Source organism: Mobula hypostoma, chromosome 11 (assembly GCF_963921235.1).
Source record: "Mobula hypostoma chromosome 11, sMobHyp1.1, whole genome shotgun sequence".
In the NCBI taxonomy this organism is placed as follows: Eukaryota; Metazoa; Chordata; class Chondrichthyes; order Myliobatiformes; family Myliobatidae; genus Mobula; species Mobula hypostoma.
Genome location: NC_086107.1, coordinates 51,686,459 through 51,714,358, shown reverse-complemented (window position 1 = coordinate 51,714,358; position 27,900 = coordinate 51,686,459). Strand labels below are relative to the sequence as shown.

Sequence of the window (27,900 nt, the reverse complement as noted above, 5' to 3'; positions counted from 1 at the left end):
CCAAACTGATAAATCAGATATTATTAACAGATCTTGAAAACAACAAACGTATCCAGAATCATCTTAAATTAACTCAGAAGTTTTCAATTAAGAGCAGTTGAAGTTCAAGTGTGTGTAGTCAGTGATGTGATTGGAATGCTTGGGGTAAAGATGGAGGTGCAGAATAAATGGAATAAAAATGTTTACCTTAAAGCTTTAAAAAATTCACCAGAAATGCTGCTCAGTTTTATGTATTTATTTTGCCATGTCACTTTGCATCACAGCTACATTATAATGAATGTCTAAAGTTTAGACATTATCCAAATGTGTTCGCAAATTATTTGCAAGGTGCCTAAGCAGGATAAACATTTCTGGGAATCATCAATAGCAGGGAAAATGAATTGTGTACAATGAACATTTTGTGCATTTATTATTCACTGTAAATAAGCTAGAAATAGATAACTTTCACCAGGTAAGCTTCCGATGATATTTTGTGTCTGTTCTATATTGTTGTTTCCAGACTGTATTAACAAAATCAGGCCAATAAAAAATAAAACTAATTAACGTTCCACAATTGAGAAAACCTTGTGGATGACCAAATATCAAAGCCAAGGTTTTATTTCGGAGCCTGAAATAATTTCAGACCATCTATTTGAGAATAAGGGAAAGTATAAATTCTGTGTGATTCCCATGATTCATACCTCTTTGAAGTTGATAGTTATTTAGATACTGTGGGAACAATAAAGACTGAAGGTATAAAAGACTAATGATGGCGTCCATCAAAGCAGACATCATTGATTTTATTGAAGAGAGAATTTCTTAAAGAAATCTTAAATTTCAAAAATCTAATCCAACTGGGATTTCCAGCATCTGCAGATTTTCTCTTGTTTAAAATCTGCAGCTGCTGGAAATCCAAGCCACACACACAAAATGCTGGAGGAACTCAGCAGGCCAGACAGCATCTATGGAAAAGAGTACAGTTGACATTTCGAGCTGAGGTCCTTCAGCAGGACTGGAGATAAAAGAAGAAGTGTAGATTTAAAAGGTGGGAAGAGAGGAGGGTAAAACACAAGGTGATACGTGAAACCAGGCAGGGGAGGGGTGAAGTAAAGAGATACAGGGCTGGAGAAGGGATAATCTATTAGGAGAGGACAGAGGGCCATGAAAGAAAGAAAAGAGGGGAGGAGCACCAGAGAGAGGTGATGGGCAGGCAAGGTGAGAGAGGGGAAAGTGGTGGGGAATGGTGAAAGAGAGGGTGGGGGTATTACCGGAAGTTTGAGAAATCGATGTTCAAGCCATCAGTTTGGAGGCTCCTCCAACCTGACTGTGGCCTCATCGCAATAGTAGAAGAAGTAATGGAATGGGAAATGGAATTAAAATGGGTGGCCAGTGGGAAACCCCACTTCTGGTGGACAGAGCGTATGTGCTTGGTGAAGTAGTCTCTCAATCTATGTTGGGTCTCACTGATATACAGGAGGCCACATGGGGTGCACTGGACACACCCCAAAACTCCGTTTTCCTCAGAAGGAACCCCCTTTTCCACTTCCCCCACCACCATTCTGCAATCCCGTCTCTCTCAAGTACTACTGCCAACTCTTGGGTTCTCAGAGACTCCATCTTCCTCTCATCCCATCATCCCTGAACACCTCAAACCTCCCTTCTCTTCAGACACTACCAACCATCTTCCCCCTTCTGATCCTAGCACTCATCCATGTTGGGTCTTCATTTTTCCCTCTGACCTTCCCCAGTCTGAGGCAGAACTTTCTGTCCTCAGTAAGGGCTTCACTTTTGTCCCCCTGGGCTCACACCACAGTGAGTTCTGCACCTACTACGACACTGAGCTTTTCTTCCGCCGCCTCTGTCTCCAAGCCTACATCTTTGGCAAGATCTCTTCACCCTGCACCGATGTCCCTTCTCCGGTCTTCACCCTCCTCCTCTTCCTGGACACCTCACTCTGGTCTTCTGCCTGCTGTGGATCTTTTTATTGTCAACTGCCGACATGACAGCAACCATCTCGACTTCAAAACTCTTCTCTCCAATTCCAGTCTCACTCTTTCCAAACGCTCTGATCTCTACTCCCTCCACACTAATCCTAACCTCACCATCAAATCTGCAAATAAGAAGATTGCTGTATTGGTCTGGCGTACTGACCTTTACCTTGCTGAGGCCCAGTGACAACTCTTAGACATATCTTCTTACTTACCCTTTGAACAGGACCCCACTAAGGAGCACCAGGCCATTGTCTCCCACACCATCACAGACCTTATTCGTACGAGGGATCTCCCATCCAGTGCCACCAACCTCATAGTTCCTGTGCTCGCACCTCCCATCTCTACCTCCTACCCAAGATCCACAAACCTGATTGTCCAGGTAGATCCATTGTTTCAGCTTGCTCCTGCCCCACTGGACCCGTATCTGCATACCTTGACTCTGTTTTATCCCCCCTACTTCAGTCCCTTTCTACCTACATTGTGAAGCCTCACATGCTCTAGATCTTTTCAATGATTTCAAGTTCCCTGGCCCCCATCATCTTATTTTTGCTATGGGTATCCAGTGCCTATGCACCTCCATTCCCCATCAGAAAGGCCTCAGAGCTCTCAGCTTCTTTCTGGACACCAGACCCAACCAATTCCCCTTCACCATCATTTTCCTCTGTCTAGCGGAACTTGTCCTCACACTATATAATTTCTCCTTTAATTCCTCTCACTTCCTTCAAACAAAAGGTGTAGCCGTGGGTATTCAAATGGATCCCAGCTATGTCTACCTTTTTGTCAGTTATGTTCCAAGCCTATGCTGGAGTTCGTCTCCATTTTTCCCACACTACATCAATGACTGTATTGGTGCTGCTTCCTGCACCCACGTGGAGCTCGCCGATTTCATCAACTTATTTGGCAAGGGGATGGGAACCAGTCTGATAGAGCTGAGGATGAGCCAGCAGATGATGGGTGTAACATGAATGTAAGGAAGAACAAGCCTATGATTGGGTACACATGCAGACAGAGCAAAGAGTTAAATTGTACCACAGAGGCAAAATTCAAAAGAATGAAGAATGTAGGGCTGAAGGTGCAGTATTTAAATGCAAATAGCATTTAGAATAAGGTGATGATCTGGCCGTGCATTAGAGATTAGTTGGTATGACATTGTGGGCGTCACTGAGCTGTGGCTAAAAGGAGGCCAAAGTTGGGAGCTGAACATCAAAGAATATAGTTTGTATTGCAAGGACAGGCAGGAAGGCATAGGTGGTGGTGTGGCTCTGTTGGTAAGAAATGGAATTACATCTTTAGAAAGAGGTGACATTCGGGCAGCAAATGTTGAATCTATCTGGGTGGAGTTAAGAATTTGCAAAGATAAAAAAAAGCATTATGGAAATCATATATAGGCCTTCAAATAGTAGCCAAGCTGTGGAGTTAAGATTGCAAAGGGAGCTGGAAAAGGCATGTAATAATGGTAATGACACAATTGTACTGGGGGACTTCAAGATGCAAGGGAATTGAGAGAATGAAGTTGGTGTCAGATCGCAAGAGGGAATTTACTGAATGCCTATGAGATGGCATTTTAGAGCAGCTTGTGGTAGACCCTACTTGGGGAAAGGCTATCTTATTGGCTGTGTAATAATTCAGATCTTATTAGGGAGCTTAACATAAAGAATCATTATATGATTGAATTCATACTGCAATTTGAGAGGAAGAAGCATAACTCACATGTATCAGTATTGCAATGGAATAAAGGGAATTACAGAGGCATGAGAGAGGAGCTTGCCCAGGTGGATTGGAGGAGGATACTGATGAGGATGATGGCAGAGCAAAGATGGCTGAAGTTTCTGCAAAGAGTTCACAAGGCGCAGGATAGATATGTCCCACAGAAGATGTTGTTCTCAAATTGCAGGACTAGGCAACAGTGGAACAAAGGAAGTTAAGGTCTGCATAAAAACCAAGGAAAGGACATATAAGGTGGCAAAAGTGAGTGGGAAGTTGGATGATTGGGAAGCTTTTAAAATCCAACAAAAGACAACTAAAAAAGCTATAAGAAGGGAAAAGATGAAATATATGGGAAGGCTAGCCAACAATATAAAGCAGGATACAAAAAGTGTTTTCAGTTATGTAAAGAGTAAAAGGGGAGTGAGAGTTGATATTGGACTACTGGAAGATAATGCTGATAAGGTAGTAATGGGGGGCAAAGAAATGGCACATGAACTTAATGTGTACTTTGCATCTGTCTTCACTGTGGAAGACACTAGCAGTGTGCCTGAGGTCTGTAAGTGCAAGAGAGCAGTGAATGTCATTGCTATTACAAAGGAAAAAGTGCTAGGCAAAATCAGAGGTCTTAAAGTGGATAAGTCACCTGGACCAGATGGACTACATTCCAGAGTCCTGAGAGAGGTTGCTGAAGAGATAATGGATGCATTGGTCTTTATCTTTCAAGAATCATTTGATTCTGGCATAGTCCTGGAGAACTGGAAGACTGCAAATATCACTCCACTCTCTAAGAAAGGGGGAAGGCAAAAGAAAGGAAATTATAGGTCAGTTAGCCTAACCTCAGTGGTTGGGAAAGTGTTGGAGTGTATTACTAAGGGTGAGGTTTCGAGGTCTTGGAGGTTAATGATAAAATAAGTCAAAGTCAGCATGGTTTCTGTGAAGGGAAAACTTGCCTGACAAATCTGTTACAGTTCTACAAGGAAGTAACAAGCAGGGTGGACAAAGAACAGGCAGTGGATGACACTTTACTTGGATTTGCAGAAGGCGTTTGATAAGGTGCCACAATGAGGCTGCTTAACAAGATAAAATCCTATGCCATTACAGAAAAGATACTGGCATGGATAGCAGAATGGCTGACAGGCAGGAGGTAGCAAGTGGGAATAAAAGGGGCCTTTTCTGGTTGGCTGCCGGTGACTAGTGGTGTTCCTCAGGGATCAGTATTGGGACGCTACTTTTCACATTGTTTGTCAATGATTTATTTAATGGAATTGATGGCTTTGTGGTGAAGTTTGCGGATGATATGAAGACAGGTGGAGGGGTAGGTAGTGCTGAGGAAGCAATGCGATTGCAGCAGGGCTTAGACAAATTGGAAGAGTGGGCAAAAATGTGGCAGATGGAATACAGTGTTGGGAAATGTATGATAATACATTTTGGTAAAAGGAACAATGGTGTGGTTTATTATCTAAATGGGGAGAAGGTTCAAACATCAGAGGTGCAGGGGGCCTTAGGGGTCCTTGTGCATGATTCCCAGAAGGTTAGTTTACAGGTTGAGTCTGTGAAAAAGAAGGCAAATGCAACGTCGGCATGTAGTTCAAGGGATGTAGAATATAATGATTCCAGGAATGAAAGGGTTACCATATGAGGAACTTCTGGCAGCTCTTGGACTTCAGGGGAATGAGGCGGGGATCTCATAGAAACATTCCGAATGTGAAAAGGCCTGAACAGATTAGATATGGCAAAGTTATTTCCCACGGTAGGGGAGTTTAGGATAAGAGGGCATGACTTCAGGATTGAAGGTCGTCCGTTTAGAGCAGAGATGCGGAGAAATTACTTTAGACAGGGGGTGGTAAATCTCTGGAATTTGTTGCCACGAGCAGCTGTGGAGGCCAAGTCATTGGGTGCATTTAAGGTAGAGATAGGTAGGATCTTGATTAGCCAGGGCATCAAAGTGTATGGGGAGAAGGCGAGGGAGTGGGGATGATTGGAAGAATTGGATCAGCCCATGATTGAATGGTGGAGCAGACCTGATGGGCCAAATGACCTACTTCTGCTCCTATATCTTATGGTCTTACAAAAGCAAGGGGATAATGCTAAGATTTTGTAAAACACTAGTCAAGCTGCACTTAGAGTATTGTCAACAGTTTTGGGCCCCATATCTCAGAAAGGATGTGTTGTCATTGGAAAGAATACAGAAGAGGTTCACAAGGATGATTCCATGAATGAAAGAGTTAACATAAAGTGGAGCATTTGGCAGTTTTGGGCCTGTACTCACTAGAATTTAGAAGAATGCCGGGGGGATTTTATTGAAACCTACCGAATATTGAAAGGGTGGATGTGGAGAGGATGTTTCCTATGGTGGGGGTATCCAGAAGTAGAGGGCACAGCCTCAAAATTAAGGGGCAACCCTTTAGAGCAGAGGTAAGGAGGAATTTTTTTAGTAAGAGAGTAGTAAATCTGTGGAATTCTCTGCCACAGACTGCAGTGGAGGCCAAGTCCATGGGTATATTTAAGGCTGAAGTTGATCATTCCCTGATTGGTCAGGGAATCAAAGGATATGGTATGGGGTTGAGTGGGATCTATGATCAGCCATGATGGAATGTGGAGCAGACTTGATGAGCTGAATGGCCTAATTATGCTCCTACGTCTTATGGTCTTGTGCCCCCAAACAGTCCTTCCAGATGAGGCGACACTTCACCCGTGAGTCTTTTGGGGTCATTTACTGTGTCCAGTGCTCCTGCTTTGGGTCCTGTATATTGGTGAGACCTGATGTAGATTGCGAGACCATTTCGCCTTGCACCTATGCTCCGTCAGTCAGAAGAAGTAGAATCTCCCATTGGCCATCCATTTTAATTCCACTTCCCGTTCCCATTCCAGTATGTCTATATGTGGCCTCCTCTACTGTTATGATGGTGCCACACTCGGGTTGGAGAAATATCACCTTATATTCTGTCTGGGTAGCCTTCAACCTGATGGCATGAACATTGATTTCTCGAATTTCCAGTAATGCCTCCCCTTCACATTCCCATTCCCCATCCCCTTTTCCCTCTCTCACCTTATCTCCTTGTCTGCCCATTTCCTCCCTCTGATGCTCCTCTTTCTTCCCTTCGCTTTCTTCCATGGACTTATGTTCTCTTCTATTAGATTCCAACTTCTACAGCCCTGTATCTCTTTCACCAATAACTTCCCAGCTCTTTACTTCACCCCTCACCCTCCCGGTCTCACCTATCCCCTTGTGTTTCTCTCTCCCCTTCCTCCACCTTGTAAATCTCATCATTTTTTTCTCCAGTCCTGCTGAAGGGTCTCGGCCTGAAACGTCAACTGTACTCTCTTCCATAGATGCTGTCTGGCCTGCTGTGTTCCACCAGCATTTTGTGTGTGTTGTTTCTATAATTCTGCTGCTGGACACTTTTATCTATTTCCTCACCATTGTTTTTTGAAGCACCTTTGCCTTGAGTTATATTTTTCATAGTACAAATATGTTGTATTCATTCCTGGCTTTCCTAAGTTTGAAATGTTTAACCAAATTCTATAATTTTCTCAGGTTCGGGTTTAATTGTCCCTCAACCAAATACAAGTATACACCCCAACGAAACAGCTTTCCTCTGGGATCAAGTTGCAATACACATTACGAACAATCGCACAGAGCACATGTAGTACACAGAACTGTGACAGCAGAACAACATAGTTACAAGAAATTTTTTTAAAATAATATAGTCTAGTGCCTGAGTGTCATGGCCTGTAGATTGATGCTGCACAAATCAATCCTTGCATGTTTCTGCAAGGACAAGTCGCAGCAGTCCCTCATTCTGCACAAGTGCAGCTGCAGATGAGTATCATCTAGTTTGTCTTCCCAGGAGAGAATACTGGAGGGTAGCTCTGACAGGAAGGACCAGCCCCTAACCCAGCGGCACCACAATCAGTTCCCTGGATCTTTCCATCATGTCCCTAACTTGCGGCCTACTCCTTAATATGTAATTTTGCATCTCCCTTCCTAAATGCAGGAATACTCTTTATCCATCACTTCCTGCCTTGTCTCTTGGATGACTTAATTTTGATGTTCTCCTCCAAGCTTGAAGTGCCTTATTATCCATAATCACATGCAGTACTGGGATGAACCTTCAGTTAATGGATAATATACACTCAGTGGCCACTTATTTAGGTACCTCCTTTACCGAATAACATGGCTACTGAATGTTTGAGGTCTTCTGTTGCCTAGCCCATCCACATCAAGGTTCAATGTGTTATGCATGCAGAGATGCTCTTCTGCCCACAGCATGGTTATCTGAGTTACTGTGCCCTCCTGTCAGCCTGACCATTCTGGCCAGTCTCCTCTGACCTCACTAACAAGGCATTTTTGCCCATAGAATTGCTGCGCATTGGATTTTTTTTTGTACAGTTCTCTGTAAACTCTCGAGATGGTTGTGCATGAAAATCCCAAGAGATAAGCAGTTTCAAAAATACTCAAACGACCTTGTCTGCCAACAACAATCATTCCATGGTCAAATTCACTTAGAATACATTTCCCTGCCGTTCTGCTGTTTGGTCTGAGTAATAACTGAACCTCTTCACCATCTTTGCAGCCACATGATTAGCTAATTAGATATTTGCGTAATCAAACAGGTGTGCAGGTATACTTAATTAAGTGGCCACTGAGTGCACAAATGTAATCTTTTATTCTTCTAATAGCTGAGTATTTGGTTATCAGTATTATATAAATATTGTTAGAATTTTTAAATATAGCAGAACATTTCCAATGGCAAATATTACAAATGCTAGAGTCTTAGTGCTCTTCTTTGCGACACAGGTAATATTTTTGATTTTCATTCAGGTTGGAAACTTTGCCGAAATAAGACAGCACTCAAGGCCAAATCCATTTACAATCAAGCAAAGGAGCAGGCTGGGCAGAAACAAACACCTGTGGCTCAAACTTAAACTGCAATAACATCAACCTGAGAGAGAACAGGCTATTGTACAAGATCTGAACTTTTTCAAAAGTACCATCTAGAATGTACTTGTATTGAGGTAAAAGAATGAAAGGAAAGTTTAAAAGAATGATAGTGTTAGTTCCCTATACATTATGTTAACTGTGACTTCCTATTAACTTTAGTTATAAGTACATTAGTAATATCCAGAATGCTTTTAAAGATGCTCAAACATACAGTGGAATGAGCAGCCAATTTTCTGCTGCAAAGTTCTTAAAATTTAGTCATTAATTAAATTTTAATTCATCTCTAATTGAGCCTTTGTTTTTGCATAGTTAAATAGGCATGGCCTTGCTAAGTCTGAAGGTTACTTTCCAAATAAAAATATAACAAAAATTCTGTCTTTCAGAGTGTGACAGGTTCATATCAGATTAAATTTCCAATCGTTTATAAGACTCTTTATAGTTCGCTGCTTTATCTAATCCCAAATGTTTATTTGATGCAGACATACATCTTTTGCCTTTATCTTTGCTCAGTGCAAACTCAATTTTTTCCCAATGTAACACTCGCTTCACCTAGCGGCTTAATATAGGGGGTGATAACCCCCTGCCCGGCCAAACTTAAGAAATCTCGTTTGGGTGGATGCTGCGTGGTGTCCCCTGTTACAAATCAGTACCCTGAAATAACAAACAGTACACAATATGCAATTAAACAGTTAAGCTTTATAACTCTTACTTTGACTATATGGTTAGTAGAGATACAAAATATAAAAGAAAAAGGGCCCAGACCTTATTAAACAGTCTGTGCCCAAAGTTGGAGCTCACGGTTTTCCCTTCGCTGATCCTCCGATCGTCGCTGCCCCTCGGACCCTCGCTCCGAGTCCACCCCGTCCGGTGGTCTACCAAATCTCTGCATTCAGGTCTTCTGTCTTCATCTCTCTCTCTCTCTCTCTCCCTCCGGAAAATACCCGCGAAATCAACTGCTTCCCAGAATCACAAGACAGGGCAACAAAATCCTGATTGGCTAACATGCATCCTTAGTCCTGTTATCTCCAGCCATAAACCAAACATTGCTGCTACAGAGAAACCATTACCTCAGCAGAGAACATTACAAAGAAGCCATTTCTCTCTCTGACAGTGGTGTCTGAAAAGAGGATGCTGTCCAAGTTGCATGCCATCTTGGACAATGTCTCCCATCCACTACATAATGTACTGGTTGGACACAGGAGTACATTCAGCCAGAGACTCATTCTACCGAGATGCAACACAGAGCATCATAGGAAGTCATTCCTGCCTGTGGCCATCAAACTTTACAACTCCTCCCTTGGAGGGTCAGACACCCCGAGCCAATAGGCTGGTCCTGGACTTATTTCCTGGCATAATTTACATATTACTATTTAACTATTTATGGTTTTATTATTATTTATTATTTATGGTGCAACTGTTACGAAAACCAATTTCCCCCGGGATCAATAAAGTGTGACTATGACTATGACTATTACTATTACATTTGCAGTGAAACCTTACAGCACGTTACACTCTCCCCCCACCAAATTTAGTCATGTCCTCATGACGTTGAGATAATTCACCAACCCTTCCTGCAAAACACAAAGCCCAATCCAGATGGAAAAGGTAGTGACGTAGCTCTCCAAAACAGTAGAGATCACGCCCTGTTCCCCAGGCGCTACATAGGCCAACCTATCCGGTGGTCTCCAATTCTCTGAGACCTCCATATCTCCTCACCTAACTCTTCAGGCTCAGATGCTACTGGGGATACTTCAGGCCTACTTGGCGAGTCCTCCCACGATCTATCACTCGTGTCCCCTTGCAACTCGGAGACTCGGAGTCCTCTGTCCCATGTCCAGGCCCCGCTTCCTCTCCTTCAGGGTCCTGCTGTAACCTAGGCTGCCCACAGATAGCACCCCCCCCCACACTTCACCTGGCTCAGTGGGAGAAGGGCCAGGAGTCAACGGGGAGTTGGTGAACAGCAGCATGTACCACACGTCCAGATCATCATCCTCTGAATCATGGGCGGGGCCCGGCCCAGCCTCTCCTGCTGTGGGCCCTGCAGTCGCCCCGCATTTTCACAGAGTCCTCTTCCTAGGTGTAGGCTTCAAGTCGGGCTCTGGGTCTACCTGCACCTCTTGTCCCAGGGGCAACAGGTGGTTCCGATGGAGAATCTTGACAGGCCCGTTCCCCTCCTCTGGTTTCACCTGGAAAACTGATAGGTTTGGCATCTGACTCTCCACCATATAGGGTGTGGCCACCCAGCAGTCAGCCAACTTGTGCTTTCCAAGTAGCCCCAAATTCCTTATGAGGACTCGGTCTCCCAGCAGGAGTTGGGAGAACCTCACTTTTTGATCATACCTCCTCATATTTCCTTGATTCTGCTTGGCGGCCGAGACGCCAGCCAATTCATAAGCCCTTTTCAGCTCTCTCCTCATATCAGACACATACTTCAGCTATGGCTTCAGTGGTAAGTCACCCTTGTCAGTCCCAAAACAAAGGTCAGTGGACAACCTCGCCTCGCACCCAAATATCAGATAATGTGGTGAGTATCCAGTAGCTTCATTTTGTGTACAGTTGTAACAGTGAACCAGGTGCCCAGTATGCTGCCTGCACCTGCTCTTCTTGCTGTCCAGGGTCCTGACCATGTCTAGCAAGGTCCGATTAAACCTGTCAGGCTGGGGGTTGCCCTGTAGGTGATAGGGCGTGGTCCTCGACTTCTCAACTCCAAGCATGCCCAGTAACTCATAGATGAGTCTGCTCTCGAAGTCCCATCCCTGGTCACTATGTATCCACCTGGAAAGGCCATAATAAACAAAATACTTCTCCCATAACACTTTTGCCACCGTAGTCGCCCTCTGGTCCTTGGTAGGAAAAGCCTGAGCATATCTGGTGTAGTGGTCCGTTATGACTAAGACATTCGCTGTGTTGCTGGCATGGGGTTCTATGGACAGGAAATCCATACGCACCAGGTCCAGGGGCCCTGCACTCTGCAAGTGGGACAAAGGAGCTGCCTGCGTAGGCAGTGTCTTCCGCCGTATGCAGTGAATGCACAATGCACAACTTGCAGTATTCTTCAACCTCCGATTTCATTCGGGGCCAGTAAAACCAGTCTCTGAGCAATCCATAAGTCTTTTCCACCCCCAAATGTCCAGAATCATCATGAAGTGACTTCATCGCAATCCTCCGATACTTCTTGGGCAGAACCTGCTGGAAATGCCGAGGTCGGTCCGGGTCCGGTATAAGATCTGGTTCTTCAACTCCAGCTGAAGCCATTCTTTCAGTAATGGAGGCACCGAAGCGTGTTTCATCTTCTCCGCCTGAGCCATGTCTCCCTTTTCAACCGCGGACCAAATAGTGCCAATGCCCGGATCACCTGGCTGAGCAGCTGCCACTTCCCCAGAACTCAATTCCGGCAGCTGATTTGTCTTCAGAGCAATCAGGTTATAGTAAACATGGGGTATGACATCATCAGAAGCCTCCAATTGATCCACGGCTCGATCTGGCCTCTCCTTTTCCTCTGCCTTCACGGTGATGGCAAACTGACACAAACACCCACTGATAACAGCCGACGTAAGTCCATTCTCAACTCTGCCGCAATCTCCTCTACCGCTCCCCTGGGTAGGCTGTCTGTGGTCACTTTACCGCAGGGTACTACTACCGAAGACTGTACCCTGCTGAGTCCTCCCATGTCTCCGCCGTGTTCTCCTCTTCCCGTACCTCTCTGATCAACTCAACAAAAGATAGAGGGGGGCGCGTCTTACCAGACTGTCGGAGATCCCACACAATCCAGTCACGGGACTGGGCACCCCTGGCTATCTGGTCCATTCTTAACTGATCCACATCAGCTGCAAGCAATTTAGCTGCCTCTCTAGCCGAAAGATAAAAGCAGAAGGCTTCTACCCCTTCCCCTGACGCATGTTTTGAAACCCCACCAGGAGCTTCCTTGGGCTTCCAGTCAGACCAAAAGCAATGTCCAGTGCTTTCAGATAATTGACAGCTGTCACTACGGGATAATTTAACCTGACAGTTCTGACAACGTCAGCGGCCCGCCCATTCAAACTTTCAACCAATCTCTGTCGCTTTTCATCATCCGAGCACTGCCACTCATCTAACAACTGAGAGGTCCGTTCCGCCCACATCTCATACTCCTCCTCCCCTTTAGAGGTGGGCGTTATTCCAGAGAATAGGTGGAGCCTGCCATAGCTGGGACTTGGAATCTGATTTTTCCATTTATTCGCCAGAGAAGTAAGGCGGATAATACTTCAGAATTTTCACTCTTTACCGGGGGACGTGGACTAATTAGACATTCCAAATCCGACCACTCTTTCCCCTCGCTCAGCAATGATAGAATCCTGTCTTTGAAATCTCCACCCCCAGCTACTTCAGCGCTGGTCTGTCATTTTACCAATTTATAACATTTTTAAAAGATTAAATAGCTGATTTTAAAAATATTGTTTGGGAAACTTTAGATTTGATGGGTCATACGTACAGATAACCTGAAGAAACTGGGATTGCAAAATAATTGCAAATAGAATAAATTTCCCTCAGTTTATAGTACTCTTCTGAACCATGTTTAATCTGCACTATACTTAGTATTTCAGGGTAAAGTCAGCTATTGATCTTACTGTTAGTAGTGTGCCTTCAGGTGCAATGGAATGAGCATTCTATTGGCTCTATTGTGTTCTATATGGACTTTAGCAACGCCTTTGACAAGGTCCTATGGGTAGGGCTGGTCCAGAAGGTTGAATCCAATGAGATCTAAGGTGACCTTGCAAACTAAATATAATATTATCTTGCTGGTAGGAGTCAGAGTGGTCGTGAAGGGTTGTTTTTCAGTTTGGAGGCCTCAGCCCAGTGCTATGCTGTTGGCATTTATGCTGGATCTCTGTTATTTGTGATTTATATTAATAATTTGGATGAGAATTTAAGGCGGTATCTAGTAAGTTTATGGATGCTACCAAAACTTGGTGGGAATGTGGACATAGATGAAGGCTATCTAAGATTACGTTGGGATCTAGATCAACTCAAAGTGGGTCAAGGAATGGCAGATGGAATTTAACTGTGTGAAGTGTTGCATTTTGGGAAACTGGCAAGGCTCTCCAGGATGTTGAAGAACAGAATGACATCTTAGTAGGTGTACACAGTTCCCTGAAAGTCGTGACACAGACAGGGTGTGGAAGATATTGTTTGGTACACTATCCTTCATCGTTTAATGAGTGCAAGAGTTGGAATGCTCTGTTATAGCTGCACAAATCATTAGCAAATTGCCAATTGATGGACGATTGTTTGCATTTCTGGTTGCCTTCCCATAGCAAGAACGTCATTCATCTGGAAAGAGTGCAGAAAATTCACTAGGTATCCTGACTGGAGAATTTGAGTCACAAGGAGAGATTAGGTAGACTGGAGCTGTTTTTTTCCTGGAGTATAAGAGACTGGGGGACGACCTGAGATAAATAGAATAATGAAGAGCACAGATAAGGTCAGAGTGCTTTTTTTCCAGGGTAGGAGAGCCCAAAACTGGAGAGAATTGGTTTCCTGTAATACCATGGGCTCTTAACTTGATAAGCAGCCTCATATGTGGCACCTTGTCGAAGGCATGTGAAATTCCAAATATACAACATCCACTGCATCCCCTTAATCTATCCTACTTGTAATCTCCTCAAAGAATTCCATCAGGTTTATCAGGCAAGACTTTCCCTTAAGGAAACCATTGTGACTTTGTCCTCTCTTGTTTTGTGTCACCAAGTACCCCACAACGTCATCCTTAACAATCAACTCCAACTCTTCCCAACCATTGAGGTCAGGCTTACTGGTCTATAATTTCCTTTCTGCTGTCTTCCTCCTTCCTTAAAGAGTGGAGAAAATTTTGCAATAATGCCTCCACAATCTCAACCCGTTACCTCTTTCAGATCCCTAGGGTGCAGTTCACATAGGTCTTTTTGAGCACCTGCTCCCTTGTCTGAGTAGCTGCACTCATTCCTCTTTCCTCACACCCTTCAACATCTGGCACACTGCTAGCTAGTGTCTTTGATAGTGAATGCTGATGCAAAATACTCATTTAGTTCATCTGCCATCTCCTTGCCCCCATTATTATTTCTGCAGCCTCATTTTCTAGCGGTTCTATATCCTGTTCCATCTCTCTTTTATTTTTTACATACAGTACCCGAAAAATCTTTTACTATTCACTTTGATACTGTTTGCTAGTTTGTTTTCGTATTTCATCTTTTCCCTCCTAATGATTCTTCTAGTTGGTTTCTGTAGGTTTTTAAAAGCTTCCCAATCCTCTATCTTCCCGCTAATTTTTGCTTTGTTGTTTGCCCTCTCTTTCACTTTTACATTAGCTTTGACTTCCCTTGTCAGCCACAGTTGTACTATGTTGCCATTTGAGTATTTCTTTGTTTTTGGAATACATCTATCCTGCATCTTCCTCATTTTCCAGAAAGTCACTTCATTGCTGTTCTGCTATCATCCATGCCAGCATCTTCTTTCAATTTACTTTGGCTAACTCATCTCTCCTCTCTCTTTCCTTTACTCCACTGAAATACTGCTACATCACACTTTCTCCCCATCAAATTTCAAATTGAACTCAATCATATTGAGGCAGCAATCCAGAAATTACTACCCTGGAGGTCCTGCTTCTCAGCTTTCTGCCTACTTCTCTGTTTATGCTGTACTTCTCTGAGTGAGGTTTTACACTTCTAAACACAAAGAAAGCAATAAGCAATTATATATAGTTTCAACAGTTATAAATACTTAACTTCAACATATTGAGTGTAGACAGGCAACTTTCTAGAATTACAATGGTTTCACATCTCAACTGATACGACATCTTTGAAAATTCAAATGCTATTGGATGGTCCGAAGAGTTGAACACAAAACTACAGACACTCAAGACATATTCCTTTTTTACAGCATTGAGAATGGCTTCCTGATATGCAAACAGCAAAAATATTAATTGTCAAAGCAAACATTTTGAACTGTGCTTTAAGTGGCAGGGATGTATTTAATTATGCACATATGCAGGAGATGGCCATTTAATACTTTGCCCAATGTCAGTTTTGGGAACATAATGAGATATTATGTTAGTTCCAATTAACATAAACATTCATTTATTGTCTTACTTTTGCCTAGTTACAATAGTGTCAAATCGGAATGCCCCACACCCAATAGTGCATTTCATTGGTCTTAGCTTCAAATAACGCTACCTTGTTAGCCTTTTTTTTTGAAGACTGGTTCTCATTTTTATTATGTAGCCCTATCCCCTAACTCCTGGAAAGTATCCCATGCCTAATAATCCCTGAGAAGGAAGAAAAATGATTAGTAGTTTGTTTTGGAAATAAGTGATTTGTATTCCTCAGTTATTTTAATGTTTAAATCAATAATTGTAAAACTTTTAATTTGGATTCATATAAGCATTTATAAGAATCCAACTGACAAATATATAACTATTAATTAGGCTTAACATTGACAAATATCTCAAGTGGGAAGGAGACTTTAGCAAAGGAAAAGGTATCACTCTCAGAGCCCAAGGCTTTAATGTTATTGTAATCATTCTCGCTAAAGCCTTGCCTGTATGAACAGACAACCAGGTTATAGATATGGAAAAAGACAGTGTTTTTAATGCCCTGGAAATGTGCGGTAAGGTGACTTGAGTGAAAGTGTAGCAAGAGAGAACGCAGCAGTTGATAGTGCTTCTCACTGGCAGTAATGGTAGCTTCTTTGCAAGGCTTTGGAGATTACCAAAAGAACCAACTGAAAGAAGGAGCTGGGCTAGGAGAATGACAAGCTTGGAACATTAGTTGGAGAATGAGGTGAAGGAATGGGTATATGGTATGCTGGAACAATTGTTTTTATTACTTACACACACACACTCTCTCTTGCTCTCTCGCACTCTCTTTCGCTCTCTCTCACTCTCTCGCACGCTCTTGCTCTCACTCTCGCTCTCACTTTCTCTCACTCACACTCACTCAAAGATTCAAATAAATCGCTATTTGGAAATGGATCCAAATTGTTCAAACGGCATTGGTTCAGTTGCAGTTTATTCTTGGCATTGTGTACTACAGTGTAATAAACAAGGCAATAGCATTTTATGTCAGTAGTCAGTAAGGTAATTGCAGGAATGAACATGCTCACAGCAGTCTATTAAGTCAATTGGAATATCTCAAAATGTGCATCTTTGTTAATTGAGTTCCCAGGTTATTTTTTATTCCTTTCTTACATGTTGATGTGCATTTGTCAATGGATCAGAACTGAGGTTATGCTTGCTTGACAAAGTTAACTTCGAGAAAGAAGCTAATGGTGAGCTTTTAGAACCTTCTTGTTCTTCATGCAGTTTTGTTTCTGATCACTATAAGAGGAACAGAGTTAACATTACAGCTCGATGACCTTTTCTTGGAATGAAATACCATAAATCTGAAACACTAGTGGTGTTTTTCCACCCAAACATGTAGGTGATTATTTCCAGCATTGGCTGTTTAATTTTTAAATATTTATAATGTACATTTTTGATGTTAGTTTGCCATTGGAAGGAACATTACCTCCACAGAGAGGGAAGGATAAATCACCTCACAGATGTTGGCAAAATACCATCAGTAATACTTGGAACATTGGTCATCATCCTGAAGGTTAATGAATGTACTTGACAGACAAGGAGAAAATCTGTTGTGTAGGAAAGTACTTTCTTGCACTCTATCATGAACTAATTGAACCTCAATCTGATTACATTTTTGGCAAACAATTAGCTAAAATTATAATATCTGTAATTTATGAATCTTGGAGGAAGTCTCTATTTTACTTTCAGTTCTCCATTCCTCCAACAACACTCACATGTACAATCATGACTTGACAATATTTCCACCATGGCAGACTAATTCACTTATCAACTAAAACTTAAGTTCTATTCACTGTGCACGATCCAGTATGTGTTAATCTAGATCAACTAATTCTTGAGGAATAAATAATATCTGCCAAATTCTGTCATTATGTACAAGGGGGTGGAAAGAGGTGCTCAGCAAAAGTATGTAGGTATAATTTTTCATAACAAGTGGAGTCATAAATGATTAATGCACAAGTTTTAGAAAGTAATTTTACTAAGATGTAAACTTTGAGTGATTAGTCTGGTCTCTGAGGACTTTTGAGAAAATGTAGAATAACGCTTTGACATTCACCAATGTTTTGCTCTTCCTGCAGAACTGAAACCTAAGTCAAAATCAGAAAGTTTATTTCACAGTACAGATGTTTTGTGTTTCTTTACCATAAGAAGTTGCAGATATGAAGATGTAAATAGTTTTTGCATATTGATGTAAATGTGTAGCTGAAAATACAGCATTTAGATATTTTTCCCATGATGGATTGCAGCTGTTTAAGTAATTTTCTTGAGATAGTCTATACACAGCATCACATTTTTCCAGTCGGTTATCTGTTCAGTTTTTATCTATCTTGTTTGTCTTGACTCATAATTGTTCAAAGGGATCTGATCTGTATAGCATGTTCTTAAAAAAATCTTCAATCGGATGCATTCTTCACGTTTATAACTACGTTATTGTGATTTTTTTTTGGTAATACTTCTGTCCACACTTAAAATGTAAACCTTTAGGTTACACATCATCCAAGCTGGTAACTAGTATGCATCCCAGCATTTAAACATACTCTGTGGCACAGTAGGAATCTTTCTTACTCTTCCACCCAGAATATCGGTCATTGTTCTGAAACAAAGAATGTAGATTCCAAATTAGCTGCAAGGTAAAAATTATTTTCAGTGCTTTGAAGATTCATGCCAGTTGTACTTTTTATCCCTGGTTCTTAAGAAACTACTTCACTCCTATTGATATGCTGGTAATAAAGATAAAGCTACCTCCCCACTATGCACTCACCTTCAACATCATTGGAGTGGATTTCTTAAAAATATGATTCTTGTTGTCTGCAAACATTTCCAATTACTCTGCACTCTATCTCAGGCAGCAATAGACATGCTGTTTGGAGAAGGGGATTGTTTTCCAATGCAATTAAAGTATTGAGATCTGCGAACTATCAACTTCAAACTATATTTAGTGACAATGTTGCCTTGCTTTATCATAGGTGTTTTCACCTTGGAATATAATGCCAAGGTTTTTTTTAAGCCAGTCTATTGTGCTAAGCAATGAGCAATCCAGTATTCTTCTAGATAATCAAAGATTGACACAAGTATTTTAATAGGAATTTCTTAACTTACTGGTCTGAGATTTGTTGTGTAACTGTCCCTTTCTCTTTTCAGGAGCAAGTCAAAATCTGAACTAAGCTTTGAAAGTCTCTATCGGACAAAACAGAATGTTCAGTGCCAAAATGATCCTGTTGAGTTGCTACTAATGGACACTAAGGAGAGGCTGGTAACTGATATAGAGGAACGTCGGGCACCACTTGCCACCATGGAAAGTCTTTCCGACAATGAGTCTATCTATAGTTTTGATTCACGCCGATCCTCTGGATTTCGCAGCATAAGAGGCTCTCCAAGTCTGCAAGTTGTAATGGAGAAAGATGAGTCACATTGTTTCTATATTGATCCAGCCATTCCAGAGGAAAATCCTTCCCTTAGTTCCCGGACTGAATTACTTGCTGCAGATAGTTTATCCAAACATTCTCAGGAGGTGCAGCCATTTGAGCCACTGCAGAACAGCTGTTATTCTCTACCTAGCCCCCTGCAAGCAGATTTTGGTGAGCAAGAGAACAAACAAGTCACAGAAGTGGAAGAAGATAGCTTTTCAGATAAGTTGCCAATAGAAGATGAGAGTAAAGAATGGACAGGAAGCATGCGAGAGGTGCCAAGCCCACAAGTGCTTGAATTTGCAGAGTTTATAGACAGTCTTTTCAACTTGGATGGAAAAAGCAGCTCCTTCCAAGATATTTATCATTTGGTACTTGATGATAACTTAGAGGAATATAATGAAATTCCCAAGTCAGTAAGTGAGCACGAGATCTTGATGCGGGCACAGTTTGAACCCAATTTAGTGCCAAAACCACCCCGTCTGTTTGTCGGATCAGCAGATGCTGGAACCTCGTCTGGGATTTCGGTGTCTCCATCCTTTCCATTTAGTTCAAGTGGAGAGCTGATGGACATTACTCCAACCTGCATTAGCAGCCAGGAGTGCCTGACTATGGATACAAAGTTGAGAACTTCAACGCCAGCAGACAACCAATCCAACTCAAACAAGCCTGCAGAACTTGTCATCTCAGCTCTATAGAACTCAGTGAAATACTAACAGAGCACATAAGCATGCTAATTTATAAGTGATGTTGTTTTCCTTAAAGAGTAGGACTGTGAAATTTTAAGAATAAGAATAAACCACTTTTGCCCGCAATTGTAAAATCAAGGAACAGACTTGGTATAAAAGACCCTAATGGATAAAGTCCTCGTCTTACTAGCAGCCATCATGTTGATGTTAAAATGTAGTTAATCTGCACTTTCCTATATAATTTATTTTTAATCTTTTGGTCTCATATATGACCAAGGAATATACAAAAAAATCTCCTGTGAGACTAAGTGTCAGTTGATATTTAATTACCAAGGGAGACTTATTTTTAAATTAAATTGTATGATGTGGAAGTCACAGGAAAAGCTGTCATTATGATCCACTTTTAATTGCTCAGGAACAGGTGCTGGTGAGCCATTACCTTGAACTACTGCATTCTTCGTCTTGTACATTGTGAGATTGTTCGGTGGAGTTCCAGGATTTTGATGACAAAGGAATGGCAGTATATTTCCAAGTCCAAATGTTGCATGACTTTTAAAAGGAACTGGGCGGGGGGGGGGGGGAATGGGGGATGCTTGTAACCCTTTAGTTGACAAATTGCAGGTTTGACAAGATGGTGTGGTGGTGATAATGGATGGCATAAATGTTCAAGGTGGTGATGGGGTGTTGGTCGAGCAAATTGTTCTATCCTTGATGCTGTAAGGTTTCTTGATTGGTTAAAAAATATCATTGAGGGTCAGAAGATGAGCTATTCACCTTACAACACCCAGTTATAGTGGCCATCATTGTGGCAGATCCAGTTAAGTTTTTGGTCTAATGTGTTCTCAAATTTTGAAATAATTTTCAAAGAATATTGTTTTATTTTGATTTATTTTTATTTTATTTTTTTAATACAGTTTAGTACTGGGGCTTCAAAGCCCTCATCAATTGGGTATCATGTAGGACTCTCTACAAATCTCAGTTGACCAATGTTCCAGTGTGTGGTATTAGTATTGCAATTACAAGTTGTAAGACAATTAGTATTCCAGCATGTTGGACATAAATGGGAAACAGTGATGGAAATCTAGAAATTCTCAGGTTTGGTTAAAATCTGAATGGAAAATTGGTAAGTTAATATTTCTGGTGAGATCCTTATAACAGCTAGTTCCATCACATTCTATGTTAAGAACAGAAAGTGCCAGAAATACCCAGGAAATCTGTGGAGAAAGAAACATTAATTCTAAGCATTTCTAGCATTTTTTTATTTCATATTTCCAGCATATGCAGTTTTATTGCAATGCATCATCTTTCAATATCAAGGTTCACTCAGATTAATTATCATTCTGGTAGTGATCAATGTGTCAATTTCTACCATTTTCTCTAATTTACAATACTACTTTGTTGAAAATCCTGTCTAATCTTTAACATTTTAATTTTCACAAAATCAATTAGTGATATTGTGTAGGAAATAGTGATTGATAATTTAATACAAGTTGCATTTTATAACCCATTTATAACTCCTTCATTTGCTGTATTTTTGCAGTAATATCATTGCTGTCTGAAGCTGTATGTCTTGTTCTGTATGGAATTTGCTATTACTCTCTCTGGTAACAGATAGACTTAATGGGGAAAACAAATTTGCAGGTAGACTTAATGTGGAAAAGAAATTCAGCTTTGCACAGACTGAAAATTAGTTCTTTTCACTGAAGTTATTAGTTACAAAACTGGATAGTGAAGGAGCTGACATCTGGGTGCTGAAATGTTAAACTCTGAAATGTTAAATAGTGGCAGTGGCAGCAGCAATTGATAGCTAAAGAACTGACTGCCAGGCTGTAAACATTCTATCATTTCTGGAAGTGGCCTAGCAATTCTTAAAAAAAACTTCCTATGCTCAAATTTTGTGTCTGTGCTGTACATGCCATCATTGTTATATTCCCGTCACTTGCTTCAGCAAATGCATCACAGTTGCTTTGCAAAAAAAAAATTGGTATTCAAATGCAGTTTTGCAGAATGAAATCTCGGTTATCTTCACACTTAAGCTTTGCAAGTCTTGAATTCAGGCTATTTTTTAAAAACAATATTTGTTGACCATTACCTGGTGAATTTGATTGACCTTATAGAAAACAGTACCTTATTTTCAATAGTTTATTTTAATAATGGCTCTAATCTCTTATCTTTGCTCTGTATAGTTGCTATATATAGTTCTCAAACATTTTATAGCTATTGTCTTTGCCAAAATCTTTGCACATTTGAGCATTGCTAACACCAAATGCTTCTCTACGCACAGCTGGAAAAAACAAGTGAGCAGTGGAGTCAGCTGCTTAAAAATATTTCATTCTTTTATATGAGCATAAAAGGATCAAAATAATGTATGCAACCAGGTTTGTAATAGTCTCAGCTGTCCCAACTGTTCCTGAACAGTTGTCCATAAAAGTCCTACTCTATTGCTAAGATTAAGTTTTAGGAAGGTGAACACGGAACTAAGGGTACTTAACTGCTGTTTCCTCCCACCCTCTTCTACTTAAGCAAACCAAAAAAAGTAGAACTGTATTTTTGGAGGGTTGAATAAATAAAGTAATAGTAATACAATATGGGCAGGTTTGGCATGAATCAAATAACACAAAATCCCAATGCTGGACTAATTAATATTAATATTCCTACTCAAAAATCCATGAAATTACTGGTATATAGAATGAAAAATAATCATTGCACTGGTATACCAGGTGAGGCTTTCCTGTAGCTGCTGTGGCATAGAGGCAGGATTTTTTTGAAAGAGTTTTTGAGAAGCTTTACTCTGCATAAGTATGCGTGAGATCACATGTTCTATTGTGTGTAGTTACTATCCATCACGTCAGAGTGCAACATTGGAGACAAAGGATGTGCTGTGCAGTATGATAACCCGTGGTTGTACTTTCATTTTATGCATGCGATAGCAAAAGCAGGACTGATAGAAATTACACTAACCTTCACTGAAAAATTCTTTATTGTCTGTACATGTTTAAGGTTAGTTAACTTTACATTAGATATATGATAAATCAAGTAATGTCTTTCAAGAATATAGTTTACCATGAATATAAAGCCTATAATGTTCATATAGCATAGCCTACTTTAATTAAAATTGCATCACTGCACTAATGTATTTGAATAAATATAAAGACACAACTGCTCAGTCTTAGCAACAAAATGAATTAGAATATAATTGTTTAGACTATCAGATCAAGAAATGGACACCTATTTTCTGTATTGTGAAAATCCTAGAATATTTATTGGAGAACTAAGCTTGCAAAGAAACTTGATTCTTTTAAATATTATTTTGTACAAATGAATTATACTGTGTAGTCATTGTGTAATGCAGAATAGGAAGTAAAAGAATATTGATTATAATACCCACATGATACAAAAAAGTTCTGATGTAGTACACAGCTTGCTTTTTATTTTCTAGTTAATCTGCGAAATATCAGAAAGTAAAATTCTATTAGCCCATGCAGATATTCACAAGTTGCTTGCTGATCAATAACAATCTTAAAAAGTAATTTTTCTATTGCATGCAGTTTAAATATTTTAATGTAACTTGCAAAAATGTGTTTCCCTCAAAAATCTATTAGATGCAAATGCTAGCGAACATTTATCTTACTGAACAACTTCATTGGAGTTGGCATTGCTTCCACAAGGTATATAATGAGAGTACTCAGTGGAAACACATACCAAGCTAATGTCCAGAATCAACTAATCAATGTAAGTTCTGAAAAAATATACATTTGCTTGCAGCTCCCATCAAGATATATAAATTATATTTAACACAATTTTATCAGATTAAAATACCCAGTTGGACTTGAGAGTTAAAGCTCACTTCATTTGATTATTGCAACTACAGGTGGGGCAACCAAGGAGATGCCAGTTTTCCATCTCCCCAGATGCAAATCTTATTCTAGGACATACATCTGAATTTTCTGATAGGGAAATAGTTGGGCACAAAGAAGTGTCTCCAATGGAGGTCCCTCTATTTCACCTGCTAATCTATTCATTAAAAATACAATTTTTATTATCTTTTCTCACTTTAGTTGCTCATTCGAGACTTTGGAAGCTGTACTTTAACTCCACATTCTTCTTTGCTAAGGAAATTGGAACTCTACACATGCATGTTCATTTCCATTTAGCCCATGTTCATACTCCAATTAGTAATGATCTGACAATATCTTAATTAAAATATCTAAAAATAAACAGTTAAAAGTTATCATTAATGGAACATGGAATAAAATAGACTTCAATGGGATTTTGCACATTTGGCAGTATTTGACAACTAGATCCTTTACAATTGATTTTTCAGCACGCAGGTCTTGCTGACGTCAATATTTTATTGTCCATTCCCAAAATACCCTTTAAGGTAATGTGGTAGAGTCAACTACTGCAGATCTTCTGGTAAGGTACTAACATTGTGATGTCAGATAGCAAGTTGTAGGATTTCAACTCAGTGAGAAGAAAGGAGCAGCAATGTACTTCCAACTGACTTGGAATTAAACTTGTAGGTGGTTCCATTGTTATTCTTGATGGTGAAGGTCAGAAACTTGGAAGATGTGGTTAAAATAACATGAGTAATGTATTTCAGAAAGAGTATACACTGCAGGACATTATGGTCAGAATTAGGATGTTAGGTTGGGTGTCAGTTACTTCCTTGAACTGAAATTTTCATTTTATGAGCCTACATATTGTTTAAAAAATCAACTAAAAATGATTTTCTGCCTTAGTGCTTTTTTTTAGAAAATTTAATTTGCAGCCTCGGTGGCAATCTAGAATGTGCAGCTAAATGGCTATACAAGCAATACAAAGTTGGCAAGTCTTTTTAGATGCTTCATACCCTCAATGCATCATTTATATAGTTGTTTCTTGTATACAAATTCTTTACATTTTTAAAAGTTATTGTCAATTTTAGTGATGATCTTCAGGATTGCTGGTTACCTGTATTTAGGAAACGTTCTGACATTTGACTGCTGATAGGAGAATTGTTCTAGTTCAGCATTGTCATATTGTGTAACAGATTATTCATGGAATAGAAGTAAGGGATCATAAACATCTTATTAAAATGTATGCATCCTGTTTATAAATATGTTGGATGATGCCACGTTGAGTATGTATTTGCCTTGAATCACAGCCTGCACTATTCAAGGGGCTACGAGATTTTAATTATTGAGATACAGCATGGAATAGGCCCTTCGAGCCACACTACTCAGCGTAACCCTAGTATAACCACGGAACAATTTACAATGACCAAAAAACCTACCAACCAGTACTCCTTTGGACTGTGAGACGAAACCAGAGCACCCAGAGAAAATCCATACATACCACAGGGAGAACATACAGGCTCCTTACAGATGCCAAGCTGTAGTAGTGTTGCGCTAACTGCTATGCGACCGTGGCGCCCCACTAATAGGCTCAAATACATCCCAGAGGTATATTTAACCCTCAGAAATACATCCTAACCATGGCATTTAAAGCAGAAAATCACTGGAAAATATGCCCGTAAATCTACTTCTAGTGGCTAGTGCAGCACAGGTTCCCAATTCTCCATGGAGAATTTTATGGAAAACACCATACTAATACATTTGAGCTCCCTTGTACTGATGCATTTTATTTCAAGGTGAATCTGAACTCAAAGCTGTGGTGTAAAGTCATGGTTTCTTTTCATCAAAAGCTGCTGAGCGACATAAAACCAACGTATAGTAGGAAATTTGTGCAGAGTCTGGGGAAGAATGTTAAAGTCACTGTTTCATTAAAAGTACAGTAAACAACCTTACAAGTGTATGAAACATCACTCATTTAGGCCAGTATGTAAATTTGAAAAAAATTACACTAACTTGGGTTCAAATAGTAAAATTCTGCTTTCATAGGTTACAAGATTTCAAATCACAAGGTGGATCCTTATTATTTTGTTGGGAGCCAAATAAAATCTAGGTGAACTCAAATCAGTTAACTAACCATTGTTTGTGAAAAAGGAAATTTATCAATCTAATTGCAAGTGGAAATGCAAAGGGATGTTAGACGCTTCACTATATAGCTTTGTGTTAGCGTTCCTGAAAATGATAGCAGACAAATCCAGTTGAGATAGTGGTAAGACATAGAATATGGGTTCAGCTTGGCTAAAGAGTAAACGGAACAAAAACTAAGAATATCTGTGATTTGCTGTTGGATTCACTTGATTGTTTTCTTTGGCTCTGCTGTCAGCATTAGCAGAAATTGTTGGAACACGTAGCAAATGTCCAATTAGCAGGAGAGCATATTGTGGCCTTAAGATTGGAGGGAGTAAAGAGAACACATCTAAGTTCCTTTGTATCTTGGACTTATTTATGAAGTCTTGTAGCGATTTGGTTGTGAGCCTCTATTGTGAATAATTTCTTTTAATGCTTATGTTCAAGACAATCAAGGATTCAGCCAAAGACTTAACAGGACTGGGGTTGCTGACTTAACTCTTTGTTGTGGTCATGCTCATTGTCTGCATCTATAATTAATTTTCCAACTGAACATCAAATTCATTATTATGAATACATTACCTTTAATGCTATGTGCCTTAATTTTTATAAATATTTTGCATAGCACCAAATGTGGCTTTGGGGTGGATGGAAGAAGGGATAATAACAACTATTAATCAGATTTTACTTCTGATTGTTACCCTGCAAGGCTTCAAAGGAGTTTCATCATGAGAAGAATAGTTTAAGGTTAGATTCACTTCAGTGTGACACTTCTCTCTTCAGTCATTGAGCCAATTACTACTCTTAAGGCTACTCATAGGTCTTTTGCAAAGGCATAAAAAAGTTTACACAGCACTTCACTTATCTAACTGTAATTTTCCTGCTGAATAAGGGAATTGACAAAGTACAGCGAGATTATGTTGTTGACTGCTTTAATTTCATAATCAATATTACTCATGTTGTATAACTTTAATTTCATCAGTTATGCAAGCACAGCTGTACAGAAAAAAAATATCAATGTGAATCAGAACTACTCAGTTCTGATAATTACCTATTTGAGACTGAGGCCTTCCCGTAGATTACAAAATCCCATACCATCAATTGTCAGAAGTTTTTGCAAAATAACATTTTGGTGTATATAACTTAATAAAGATAGCCATGTTATCTAATCTGCAGTGGATTCTAGCATCCCTGAATACTTGCAGCAAACATACGAGCAGAGTGAAAATAAAAGTTAAATGGTGAAATAATTAGCCACAATTTGCTTTAGCATGACATCTGAATTAGCTACACTTATGTTGTTAAGGTTTTAAAAATTTGTATAATAAGTTTCTGAAAACACAATTTGATGAGATCACAATGATGGACAAGGCAACTGAAAAGTGAATTAGCATGAAACTGTTTCACCATAACCAAAAAGATAAGAGGATTGTGAAATTAAAATATGATGATTGAGAAAGGGAGCTTATATTGGAAAGAAAATAAACAAAAAAGTGGAGAAGAAAGGAGCAATGTGCAGTGAAATTGTATTACATGCACCTGTTGCAACATCACAAAGTTTTGGTAAATCTAATGAAAAATTAGATTTCAGACATTCAGATTTGTGCATCTAGCTTGTGGGATTTGCATAAATTAACCTTTTACATGGCTGTTCATGTTTTAGATTGAATATCACAAATGTTTTGTATAATATATTAATTTCTATCAACCATATTGAACAGATCTGTTAGTTTCTGGAGCCCAGACAGGCATTGAGATGCTCAGTGAGCTGCAGTGGTGGATGTTTCCTTCACACAACATCCTGATTTGTGATGATGAAGATCACTGTCCACAGTGCAATGTCATAAATACAAATAAGTGTCTCTATTACCTGCTGTAGCCATGGGTAATTTGCCACACAAATGCCAGGGTTTAGCATAAATCTAGGTTGGTTGAAAAAGTGCCAGGTTCTGAGTACTTGACTATAACTAATCATTTATTCCAGTCATTATTTCTCTTAAAGACATTTTGATCTCACAAAAAATATGCTTCCAAACAATAGCAGTTCTGTTTACTTGGGTTTTCTATGGTCACAGGCCTGATGCTATTTTCTTTCTATCTTCATATGCAGCTTGTAAAATCAGTATCAT

General features: G+C 40.0%; 1 protein-coding gene across 7 annotated transcripts in view; it reads left to right on the top strand.

Moving 5' to 3' along the window:
• The window catches only part of dagla (diacylglycerol lipase, alpha), a 385,385-nt gene extending 365,022 nt beyond the window's left edge, over positions 1–20,363 (top strand). For all 7 annotated transcript variants that reach the window (XM_063063205.1, XM_063063204.1, XM_063063202.1 and 4 more), the window contains one exon: positions 18,857–20,363. In XM_063063205.1, coding sequence (XP_062919275.1) covers positions 18,857–19,820 — 964 coding nt within the window. In that variant the 3' untranslated portion in view covers positions 19,821–20,363. The remainder of the gene's footprint in view (positions 1–18,856) is intronic.
• The last annotated feature ends 7,537 nt before the right edge of the window (positions 20,364–27,900 follow it).